The sequence below is a fragment of the Convolutriloba macropyga genome, chromosome 13 (assembly GCF_964194025.1).
Source record: "Convolutriloba macropyga chromosome 13, txConMacr16.3, whole genome shotgun sequence".
NCBI lineage: Eukaryota > Metazoa > Xenacoelomorpha > Acoela > Convolutidae > Convolutriloba > Convolutriloba macropyga.
In genome coordinates, this window is record NC_134480.1 from 37,149,797 (window position 1) to 37,163,128 (window position 13,332).

The 13,332-nt window shown below is 35.9% G+C and overlaps 1 protein-coding gene across 1 annotated transcript in view; it reads left to right on the top strand.

Moving 5' to 3' along the window:
* LOC142351710 (dynein axonemal heavy chain 3-like) overlaps positions 1-13,332 on the top strand; it is a 282,726-nt gene that overhangs the window by 242,711 nt on the left and 26,683 nt on the right. The window contains exons 73-75 of the mRNA XM_075403853.1: positions 10,545-10,710; positions 11,045-11,170; positions 11,551-11,728. Coding sequence (XP_075259968.1) covers positions 10,545-10,710; positions 11,045-11,170; positions 11,551-11,728 — 470 coding nt within the window. The remainder of the gene's footprint in view (positions 1-10,544; positions 10,711-11,044; positions 11,171-11,550; positions 11,729-13,332) is intronic.

Sequence of the window (13,332 nt, forward strand, 5' to 3'; positions counted from 1 at the left end):
ATATGAGTAATCAAAAGTCATCTGAACATTTTTATTGCGTGTACTAAACAGTTTAATTAATGAAATTTTCGTTAGGTAAAAAATTATGCAGTTTTGAAAATTAGGTTTAAATTAAGTCGCCAAACAATTCTCCAGAAGCTCTTCTGTTTAATTTTCTCTCACTTCACAACTGTGAAAGAAAAATGGATTGACAACAAAACTTTCTTTCTTGAGATTTATAAAGCATATATCGAAATAAACCTGTCATTAAATCAAAGTTCCTCAACCATAGCAACGATTTCTCCTTAAACTTATTTTGCAGACTAAATTTCATTCTATTAAAATACCGGTCCCAAAAAGCACAAAGAACTCCTTAATAGTCTTATTTATTTATCGTTGGCCGTTTACAAACAATAATTGCAACCGAAATTTCCGACTAAATTCCGTTAGTACTCTAAAAGATAAATTAAATTGTCCAGAAATATTTCAAAACGTGTAAAGGAGTCATCAGAGATTTAAAGTTTAAGAACATTTCTAGAAGTTAAAATTTTTTATAAAGTTTTTAACAGAAAGTTTTCAAAGTTCAGTAAAATCGCTATGCGCATTTCTGGAGACCTTCACTAATAATTAAACAAAACTAAATTTCCTCCTAGAGGCTGTACATTTGTGAAATTTATAAGGGAACAAAAACGTAACCAAAAGATCATCTATTTAAAACTTAAAATCAAAGAAAGTTTGAGATAAAAATTTGTGAACATTAGCAAAAGTTTCTCATCAATAATTAACTACTCATAAATTTTTGTTTCAAAAACCATCCTTAAACAGTTAATAAACATTTCCAGCAGTCAGTAGATGCAAACTAGTTCTTATTAGATGTCATAAACTAAGACATAGTTTCTCTAACTTTGATTTTGAATGAGAAACTAAATTAAAAACGTTCAGACCATTTTGTTGAAGAAACATTCATTTGATTCGTTTGGCAGCACCAAAAAAGAAATTCAACAACAAGAATTCTGTCAAAATTACAGTCTGAACTATGAACATTATGTACTACATATGTATCTGTAGTAACGTTAATTTTCAACCAATTTATAGAACCGAAGAAAAACTATAGGTAGATAAAAGTTGCATATTTCGTAATCAACGGCAAATTTCAGCATCCGTTTTATATTATGTCGTTCTGAATGCGGGAATCTGCAATGTCAAAGCTTTGTTAAACTGACAAAATAAACAGAACAGATACAGAATGTTGATTGGTATGACAGAGATCAGCAAGGTAAAATATGCTATGCGTTATCCAAAAAAGCCAGTTTTTCCCCTGCTATAAAAAAGCGGCGATTAAAAATCACAAAACTACAAGCCAATATTGAAGCTTATTTCTGCTTCTGGAAACTATACAATTTTTTACAATCTACTCGAAATTTGTGATAAATTTACCAGATGAAGCAAAACTGAAAAAAAAATTGTTTTCTTGGAAAAGAAATTAAGACAACTATGTGGATTTCGACGCTTTCTTAATGTGTTCGGTTTTCGTCAACTTTAGCTAAAATTCGTGATCCTGTTTTTTTTGCAAAGTACGATAATAAATTAGTGTTCTAGATGCAATATGTCAAAGAAAAACATGATTCGCTCTCCAGTCTTAACTTTTAAATTACTGTTGAATTAATTGATTTCGTCGACCACAAAAATGTTCTCAGTTGACTTGTGTGAAAATTCATTTTGAACACCGAGATCGTGATTATCAATTTTGAAAACTCAATCAATTTTTTCTCATATTGCATCCAGAAATTGCTTTTATCAATTTTTTTTGAACTTGAAATTCATTTAAAAAAGCAACCCAAATTACCAACGATTTGATTTTGTCACACTTTATTGATAACATATTTGTCTGTAAGTAAAAGATTTGTCTGACAGTTTTTAAACCAACCCAAAAAATATCAAGGAGAAAAAGTCAGTTGGAAACTTTAAGCAACTATACAGCGAGTTTCTATTCAAATATAAAAATTCAAGTATATTAAAACAAATAGCCAAAACTGCCAATAAAAAACATTAGTTCCTTATCTTGATTTTAGCCTGGGTCCACTGGGTCCACACAAATAGAAAAATCAATTCCACAAACAAAAATTCAAACAGATTTTATAGAGACAAGAGTACTATAAAAACAATCCTTGCTTTAAAAATATTCATTTTGAAGCTTTCAACAACTACAGATCAGTCGTTCTTTTTCTTTCTCAATGAATTAGTACTGATTTGTAAAAACTTAACAACAAAAATCTTATGGAAGTAGGATTAATCTTATAATATACTTGAATCTAGTTGTTGCAAGTGGTTGCAATATAGTGAGGTTTTTAAACCTAAACTAAAACAAACCACCAAATTTCGGAAACAAAAACAGAGGACTACATTGTTTTTGTTCAATCTCCGATTATCTCATCAGTATGAGCCAGTATTTTGAAAGTATTTTTTTGCCATACAAAACTGCATTCCTATCTAATATTTGCCAGAATTTGGGATCACCTGCAAAAAACTATAGTAAAAAAGTTTTCAAACGGTAAAGTTTCCCCTTCATTGAAGAGGTTTACGCGTAACCAAAATTTTTGATACATGTATATGTTTGATGGAAAAATTAGAAAACAAACGAAAACGTTAAAAGCAAGTTATTTAGTTAGATAAAGCATTTTAAAGCATTCAACAACTGCAAACCAGTCGCTTGGATTATAGTCAAGCAAATTGTGTTCCAAACTAATTTTTTGCAGGCGCAATATTTCAAACAAATTAGAAAAGTAAGTTTCTATTTTTCTCATTAAAACCAAACTTTTTAACAGCAGTTTAAAGATAGAAATATACAAGGCAAAACGTCTAAATAAATTCGCTTTATCTTAAATTACTGATTCTTCTCTAAAAAAAATCTCTTTTTTTGGAATTTCTTAAATCAAGTGTACACTTATCGTTTCAATGATTAATTGTGTTAGAGTGAATTTCAATCAGGTCTTGTGAGCTCACAAAATTTAAAAACCACAAAAGCTTATACAAGGTCAAGATCATTGATTTCATAGTTAGTGTTTCTTAGGAATTTCAAGTGAATAGGTTAAGTGATTAAATTCCTTGTATTCCTTGTATGATTTAAAATACAATATATGATCCGTGTATGAGTCCTTTTAGAAAGTTTTTTCAAAGTGTTAATCAGTAATCAAATATTATTATACCTTTTTCTGTTTTAGATGAAGACTTTCAACTGTGATGATTGCTCAAAGAAGTACAGCAGGAAACAGAAGTTATTGCAGCATATGGAGAAGGAGCATAACGCAAAATTGGAAAAAACAGCAAGCTATGAATGTGGAATTTGTAGCAACAAATTCACAGAGAGCAGACGTGTAATTCGCCATTTAAAAACGGTTCATAGATGTCAGACGTACACAAAGTGCAAGCATTGTACACAAATTTGTGGTGACACTTCATCGTGTGCTAGACATGAGGAAGACGAAAGCTAAGAGAAAGCTATAAGCAAGATTGAGCAACAAAAGGCTAAACATGCGATCGAAAAATTCTTCCAGTCGTTCCGATTATAAGCGGACAACCAAATTGATGTGTTCACCTTTGTTACGGAGCATCTCGAAGAGCTTAAATTGTTCGTGAGAAACAAAATAGCAGAGCTTGGACCTTTGAAAATTCAACTCTCTGTTTTTGTACAGATGTTGAAACCAACAGATGATACCAAAGTCGGCTGTCATGCAAACACAAAGTCGAAAGTTCTAACAACAGAACTATCAGATGATGAAATTTTTGAAATGATTGACCAAATGAACAATTCAATCCAAATTTTTTCAACGGGTGGAAGTGGATTTGTTGTTCAGAAAATTGATCACTTGGATATTAACATTAACAAATTTAAACCTATCAGAGGAAGCAGTTACATTGCTACGCCATCCGCCCTAGTGGGAAACCATTTTCTCCTAAATATACGAAACAATGATAACAAATGTTTTGCATATTGAGTCCTTGCAGCACTGTTTCCACAGAAGGAGAACAAAAATCGGCAAAACAAATACAAGCCAAGTTTGCATAAACTGAATTTTGATAATATCGAGTTCCCGATGTCCTTAACGGATGTTCCAAAGTTTGAAAAGCAAAACAATATTGGAATTAATGTTTTAGGTTTCGAGAAAACCAAAATTTTGCCGCTTTACTTGTCTGGAAAGGGTCCACATAAAGTTATTCCTTTGTTGCTGCTGACTGATGGACTTACCAGTCATTACTGCTTGATAACGAATTTTCATGCTTTCATGGCTCGGCAGTTCAGTGGTAAAGAACACCACAGATACAAGTTTTGCGAACGTTGCCTTCACGGATTTCGAGACAACATATCACTGGAAAAACATTTGGATTTTTGTGGGGAGCATAAAGCTGTTCGTATTACTCTGCCAACGGAAGAGTCAAAAATTGAATTTACAAACTTTCATAAAACGTTTTCAGTTCCCTTGGTGATTTATGCCGACACAGAGGCCGTCAGCCTTAAGCATGACATCTGCCGCCAGAATCCTGATAATAGCTACACCTTGAACAAAGAAACTCAGAATCCTTGCGCAATAGGTTTCTGTGCTGTTGATAAAACTGGTGGAAGTGATTATTACAGTTTTGAAGGTGAGAAATGCATCGAAGAGTTTTTTCAGTGGCTCAGAGAGAACGCCAAATCTATTTCTGAGAGAAAACAGAAGCATAGACGCCTCATAATAACTGATGAAGAGCGCAAGCAAATGATTGATCAGGGTAAAAGATGTGTTATTTGTCAGATGTGTTTGAACGGCGAAAAAGTAATCCATCATGATCACTTAACTGGTGAAATCTACGGAGTTGCACACAACAGCTGCAATCTTAAGCTTCGTACGCAGACTTTTACGCCTATTTTTTTCCACAACCTTAGTAAATATGACGCACATCATCTATTGAAATACATTGAAATCCAATCGGAAGAACAATTGACAGTCATTCCTTGCAACAGTGAGACATACATCTCATTCTCGTTCTTTGTTCCTGTTGGTAAAAGCAAAGATGACAAGCTACTATATGAAGAATTTCGTTTCCTTGACAGCTATCGTTTTTTATCTGGGAGTCTTGACACTCTGGTTACAACACTCGAAACAAAGGACTATTGTCAATTATCTAAACATTTCCAAAAAAATTGCGACATTTTGCAAAAGAAAGGAGTTTTCCCATATTCGTTTCTCGATAGTTTTGAGAAACTCTATGAAAAATTGTTGCCTCAATATGGTGATCAGTGGATAAATTCATTGTGTGGTCAAATTGATGTTTCTGAGGAGGATGTTCAGCATGCTAACAAAGTTTGGAATGAGTTTGGCCGCAAAAACTTTGGTGACTATCTCATGTTGTATCTCAAAACTGATGTCATTCTTCTGGCTGACGTGTTTGAAAAATGCCGGAGACTCTTTTTATCAAGTATATGGATTAGACCCCTGTCATTACTATAGTGCACCTAATATTTCATGGGATGCTATGCTGAAAACAACTAAAGTTAAACTGGACTTGCTCTCTGATATAGAGATGCTGTTGTTTTGTGAGAGAGCCATCCGTGGAGGATTGAATGGAATTGGTGAAAAACGATATATGAAAGCTAACAACAAATACTTGTATGACTTTGATGAAGGAAAACCAATTACGTAAGGACTTTTTCTGGATGTCGTTAACTTAAACGGTGGAACAATGATGAAAAAATTGCCAACCGGAGGATTTGAATGGTCAGACATCAGTTTGGACAAGATCATGCAAACATCTGACGAAAGTGATGTTAGGTACTTTGTAATGGTTGATCTGAATTATCCTAGCAACTTACATGACTGTCACAATGATTTCCCTCTGGCTGCTGAGAAGTTAAAAATCGATGCTGAGATGCTTTCTCAGTATCAAGTAGAATTGGGAAACAAGACCAGTCATATCACAAAGCTTCTGGAAACGCTTCAGTCAAAGCAGAATTATGTATGTCATTATGCAGTTCTGAAATTTTATTGTCAACAGGGACTCCAAGTAACCAGACTACATAAGACTCTGAAGTTCAACCAGAGTGATTTTATGAAGTGCTATATTGAGCAGAATACAAAGTTGCGACAACAACCCGGTATCAACACCTTTGAAAAGAACTTTTTCAAACTGTTGAACAATTCATGCTTCGGAAAAACGATGGAGAATTTGAGATGTCGTTACAATATGGTATTTGTTGAAAATGAGGAGAAAGCAAAATTTTATTGCAACAAGTACAATTTTGAGAAGTTCACTATATTTCGAGAGAACCTTGTTGGGATCACTCTTAGCCAGAAAGAGATCAGGTGGAATAAACCAATTTATCTGGGTGCTGCTATTTTGGATCTTTCAAAACTACACCTGTACAGGTTTCATTATGAAGAAATGGGGCCTTTGTTTGACAAAAAAGCTCGAGTGATGTATCGTGACACTGATTCTCTCTTTTATGAAATTGAGACGGATGACATTTACGAAGATCTTAATCAGCTGAAGCACGTACTTGATTTGAGTGACTACCCCATGGATCATCACTTACATAGTGAATTGAACAAAAAAGTGCCACTTAAATTATCAGATGAGCTGAATGATGACATTGTGATGGAAGCAGTTTTTCTGCAACCAAAAGCTTACTCTGTAAAAACTTTGCAGAAAAACAAACAAAGTGCCAAGGGTGTGAGCAAACATGTGAAAAAGACACTTCATCATGATAAGTTTAAAGATGTGCTCAAATCAAAATCACCATTGAGAAAACTAGTAACATCTATAACTAGTGACAAACACACACTCAACATAACAGAGTCTAACAAAATTGCCTTGAGTGCATTTGATGATAAGCGTTACTATCTGAGTGACGGTATAAGCTCATACGCGTATGGACACTACAAAATTGGTCACAAGCGGAAACAGACCTTGCGAAAACCTCTAAAGTCCTATATTGAGATCAGTTATTGTGAAACCCCCAGAGATTTAACTGAACAACTTGATACTGAGATTGAAGAAACCTTTTCACCACCTGATCCTGGGTTCTGGAAAACTTCTCAAATTGAGTCCGATGAGGAACAAATATTTGATTTTGTTGCAGCTCCAAAAGAAAAACCGTTCTCAAGATGTCCATATATGGATTTCGAAGCAGAGGAAGAGCCGCCTGCAAAGAAGCAACGCTTTTCCAGCAAGCGTTAAATATTGATGATGCTGCCCAACTCCAACCCGGCTGGGAGTCTCAAGAAGTATTGACGAGGAGATACAACAACCTGCTACTGCTCCGCGCAGGAGCTTCTTGTGACAATAACAGCTTTTATAGGGGATAGCTGCCCAACTCCACCCCGGTTGGGGTATCAAGAAGTATTGACGAGGAGACACAAAAACCTGCGATTGCTCCGAGCAGGAGCTTCTTGTTACAATAACAGCTTTTATAGGGGACAGCTTCCCAACTCCACCCCGGTTGGGAGTCTCAAGAAGTATTGACGAGGAGATACAAAAACCTGCGAATGCTCCGCGCAGGAGCTTCTTGTGACAATAACAGCTTTTATAGGGGATAGCTGCCCAACTCCACCCCGGTTGGGGTATCAAGAAGTATTGACGAGGAGACACAAAAACCTGCGACTGCTCCGCGCAGGAGCTTCTTGTTACAATAACAGCTTTTATAGGGGATAGCTTCCCAACTCCACCCCGGTTGGGAGTCTCAAGAAGTATTGACGAGGAGATACAAAAACCTGCGACTGCTCCCCGCAGGAGCTTCTTGTGACAATAACAGCTTTCATAGGGGATAGCTGCCAAACTCCACCCCGGTTGGGAGTCTCAAGAAGTATTGATGAGGAGATACAAAAACCTGCGACTGCTCCGCGCAGGAGCTTCTTGTGACAATAACAGCTTTTATAGGGGATAGCTGCCCAACTCCACCCCGGTTGGGGTATCAAGAAGTATTGACGAGGAGACACAAAAACCTGCGACTGCTCCGCGCAGGAGCTTCTTGTTACAATAACAGCTTTTATAGGGGATAGCTTCCCAACTCCACCTCGGTTGGGAGTCTCAAGAAGTATTGACGAGGAGATACAAAAACCTGCGATTGCTCCGCGCAGGAGCTTCTTGTGACAATAACAGCTTTTATAGGGGATAGCTGCCCAACTCCACCCCGGTTGGGAGTCTCAAGAAGTATCGATGAGGAGATACAAAAACCTGCGACTGCTCCGCGCAGGAGCTTCTTGTGACAATTACAGCTCTAACAGGGGATTACAATGACTTCTTTTTCTAATCGTTCATTTCAATTTTTAATATCCAGATGTCCAGACAACACAAGTAGATTCTGAAGAAGATGCTGACGGAGAAGCAGTTTCAAACGGGTACATATATAAAACTTTAAACAATGACTTAAAACAGAATGTTGTGTCTTATATTTTTATTAGATGTTTGTTAATAATAATTTATTGTTTGTTCTTAACCTTGCTTCATTAATTTAATATCCTTTTGTACTCCTCTCTTACAAGTAATAAGAAATTCAAAAATTCTAATCCGTCCTTCAAAAAAATATGTTAGTTTCATATCCTCTGATTCTTAAAATAACTGTCAAGAGACATGATAACCATCAAGCCGCGGAGTTTGAGTAAATATCCCTTATAAACTTATAAACCTGCCACGTTCAAAATCGATTTAAGGTAAGACTTTTACAATTTCAGGCAACAATCCTAACATACAGGGAATAATTGCCAAGAACTTTTCATCCGCGCGCATGACCGAACATGTTTGGGGAAAATGTGCCAAAAAGTGATCTCAGGTGTACACATTTCTTACTACTATCGACAGAACCAAAAATTTCTAAACGTCGTTGTAAACAAAATTTTTCAAAAGAAATCTAATCATTTTAAATTTCATGGTGAATTCGAGGGAAAAGAGCTTGAGTTATTCGTTGTTTCTTGTGAGTTGGAAAAGGGAGACTCGTTTTTCAATTTATGAGGGCTTCAAACCCGATTCAGTAATACAATGTATATGTGAAAACTATGCAATTTCTTTCAAAGAAAAGGAATTGTTTCTTAAGTTTTATATTTGATTTTAAGTGATTTTTGACAGAAGTAAACACAGACAAATCCTTGGTGGTCAGAAACAAAAATACAAATTAAAAAAAAACGTGACCAAATCCTTGTAATTGTTTGCGAAGAGCTGCACGCCTGCTACAATACAACGTTTTCTTTCGCATAGAGTGAAATAATTGTGCAACTGGTCTCGTCAGAGGATGAGGCGGCTGCAAATCGTATCTGCTATTTTTGTTTTGAAAACAATCATATGCAGTTAGCAATGTACTACGCTCCGCCATAAAAACGCTTAGCACGGAGGAAATGGACAATTCTTTTTAAATATGTATTGCTCGACCGTGTTTGCCTTCGTAGAATGGTAACAGAAAGATGTCGTTTGAACACAATATTTAGAGGATCGTTGATGCCTTTCGTGCAATTTTTTTCGTTTTTAAATTATTTAAGGAAAAAAACTTTTAAGTTAAAACTGAGGTCTTTTGAGCTTTGGTAATTTTTAGTTGATTCAAATAATATAATTTGGTGTTGTGAAGAATTTCAATTGAAAGGTAAAAACAATACAAGGTTGAGTTGTTTTTTAGTTTATTTTATGATGCTGATGACTTTTTGGTGAGAATTTTGAGTCAATTTTGGTTGCAATTTGATTACATAATTTTGATTACAGTTCATTTTTAGTTGGACTAAGTGTACAAATTACCGAGGTTACTGAGACGACTTAAAAAATGCTTTAAGGGCTGTTTCTTCCGGTTTGGACCACTCTAACTCCAACCCCTCCTCCAGTCGACCGCTACTTCTAACCCGTTTTATAACCCGATTCCGCCCACGTACTCATTCCACCTTCCACCCACTCCTCTCAATCCAGTGACTGGCGATCATTTGTCTTTAGCAGCAGCTAGTTTTGACTTAGTTGCAACAGCTTAAATTTAATAGAGGGGAAGTGAGGTACTCTAAAAAGGGATGCATGCATTAGGAGGTGTTTAGTGCCCCTCACTTGACCTCTGTTAAGTTTGAGCTGGTGTCACTAAGTCAAAGCTAGCTGCTGCTAAAGCCACTTGATCGCCTGTCACTTGAGGTCAGTTCGCCTTGTGTTAATCGGTTCTGTTGTTGTTTTTATTTTTGATTTATGAATGCGTACAATTTTGCAGACTCATTTTTGAAATTAGCTTCTTAAACATGATTATGATTAATGTTTTTGGATTATATCCAGAAAACTTTTCGTTTCTTCCTTTTCTTTTCAACGTTGACGTTAGGATTAATGTGTAAGTCATAATGATTAGAATTTAGTGTGCAGAAACTCAATCCAACCATAGTTTTTCACTTTATCAGCCATCTTTAATTAAGATAATCATATTTTTTTTGAAAAGTTTAATGTTAATGCCTGCTTCGCCTCTTTTTTTTTTTTACTATTGCTGCCCTAATTGGTACAGAAACACAGAGAATAGGTTGTTCACAGATTTTTATGTGAACAATAATTGGAAAAGTGAAAAATCTTATTTTTGTTCTCCTTAGGATTGAGGACAACGAGCTGCGCTTCCTCTTAACTGGTAGCGTTTCTTTGGAGAACCCATATGAGAACCCATGTCCGGACTGGTTATCTGAAAAAACATGGAACGAGATCTGCAAGGCAGCAGAGTTGCCCAGAATGACAGGGTTCAAGGAACACTTCGAACGAAATGTAAGCTATGCAAAGATTGTTGAATGAACTCATTCGTATCCACTTCCCTCGGATCCCCCCCCCCCCCCCTATTGTCGCTCATCTACGAAAATTGACCACGCCCTGATTATAGCAGGCAAATGAACGCTGAATTAAATTGGTCCTTTATTTTCAACAGTTAACCCCGCTCCCCCCTCTTTCGTAACAACGATTTTGCCTCTTTCATCTCAAAGCAAACCCCGCAGGTAGAAACACTTAAGAACTGATTTAAAAATGACCTTAAAACTCCTTCACAATTTTTCAGTTTAAACTTGACCGAAAATCTTTTTGAATGCGTAATTTTTTTTGTGTTCAGTATCTGCGGTGGAAGAAAATGTTTGAGGAAACAGATCCTTCGAGTGCAATGCCAGAAGGATGGAAGGACTCCCAGATATCAGACATCCAGACCCTCATCATCACCAGGTGTTTCAGACCAGACAAGGTGAGTCAGTGTTATTCTCGATTCAAAAGCCATTGAGCATTCGAACAAACGTTTACGGATTTTTTTTCTAAATGAGAACATACCCTAGAACCAACAGATAGAATCTTTGTCGTCATCTTTCTTACCTAAAATGCGAACAAACAAAATGACTAGTTAAAAGTTTTCTCGAATGTAATATTATATATTTATAGATTTAATTGGTTTAAGTACAATGAAATTACTGGAAAAGATGTAAAAATTTAACCATCTGGTCATATTTTCCGAATTTAAATCAAATACCCGGACCTAGCTTCAAGTGTAAATCAGTACTGAATCTTACATTAAAAATCAAACATTATAAATGAAACATCTAACAATAGATAACTTTTCAATCTGTTTAGATAACCTCGGCTGTGATCAAATTTGTGGTGAAACGTATGGGGAGAGAGTATGTGGACCCGCCCACATTCGACCTTGATAAGAGTTTCGTTGACAGCAGCAGTTCCACCCCTCTTGTCTTCGTTCTTTCCCCTGGATCTGATCCGATGGCCTCATTGCAGAAGTTCTCAGATGCCAAAGGTTGCCTTAAAAAGTTTTCACAACTAGTTTTAGGATTAATACTGTATAGAAAACTAGTTAGCAATAACCAGTTTCTAGCAGTTACATAGTTTCTAGAGTTTGTAGCAGTTATGTTCTTAAAACCCATCCTTCTACGTTGGTTTTGATCCGTACATTTTTCGATTTACTTTTTGAGAGCCACCGTCATCTACTCGACTGCCTTTTTAGGCCTTCTACATTTTTTCCTACTAAAAGGTTTTGAATTATATTGAGATATAGTCTTTTTAGGACTCGAAGACGAGTATTGGAGAAATCTTTTTAATCAATAATTTTTTGGTGTCCACGTGAAATAGGAAAAATGTAGAAAGCATAAGAATAAACTCAATAGAAATTTCATAACCAGATAGCGCTAGTAAAGTCAAATAATTGAGGTCAAGTTAGACAGGTTAATTAGGTATTTGAAGTAAGCGTTCTTTCTTAAAGGGTTATTGCATCGAAGGCGCCAGAGAGGAGAGTTGAGTGATATATCTTAAACAAACAAATTGATGAACAAAAGCATATTGAGCTGTCGATTTATCTCATTTACTTAGCAAAGTTGTGTCTGTTCATCAGGCCAAAGTCGAAATGAGTGATTGGAGTTTAAATGAAAACTAGAGAGCGAACATTTGAAGTGAACTAGATACCTTGAACAGAATTGGAACTTCCATTTGAACCAAACTAAAAGTGTGACTTCGGATTTACAAATTAATGGGCATCCCCAAACCTTGTACCCTCAACTATGTAAGTTATAATCGTCATTGGATTTTGAAATTCTGTGGGGAATTTCCTCTAATGATTGTCCAAATATAATAGGGATGAACGGCGGGTTAAACTTTTTTCGATCAGATTCGTTAGCATGGGAAAGGGGGTTATTCGACGGTTTTTGGATATTTTAAGTAAAAATTTGATAGTGTATGGATGAATTAACGGTATAAAGCAGTCATACTAGCATGTACTGGTGCAGTAATGTTTTGTATAACCATGGGTATGGTTTAGAAAGTTGTGGAATAAATTTATTAGAGTTTTGTTGACTTAAAGTAAATAAAAAGGCAATTAATCAGTTTTCCAAATACCCTACCGATAAAAAATTGTCCGACCTCCCCCGGGATGGGAAGGAGTTATTGGTTGATAACTGGTCAATGATGGGGAGGTACCCCTAGTGGTCCTCTATTGCGAGAATAATTTTCAGGCGAATCCGACCACCCACCCTCCAGCTATTAACACCGGAAGTAGCGTGATTTGAAGGTTTTTAGGTATTTTACTGTGAAACATGAATGTTTGAGTCAGAAATAAGGCGATTAATCAATTGTATTGTCCTGCACGTATGAATTAATGTTTTTGCATGATATTGGGAAGGGTTTAGGATGTAAAATGGCGATTTTTGAGTATATTGGTAATTATCACAGGAAAGTAGTTAGCACCTAAATTGAAATAGTATTTTTTCGAAATGTTGACGTCGGATTGACCTGAAAAATGGGGAATTGCACGGAATGCTGGGAAAAGCATACCAATCCATTATTTTAGCTTTAGCAAGCATGAATTAGCAATATATTTACCCATGGAGACCGATAGTCTTTGAATGACAA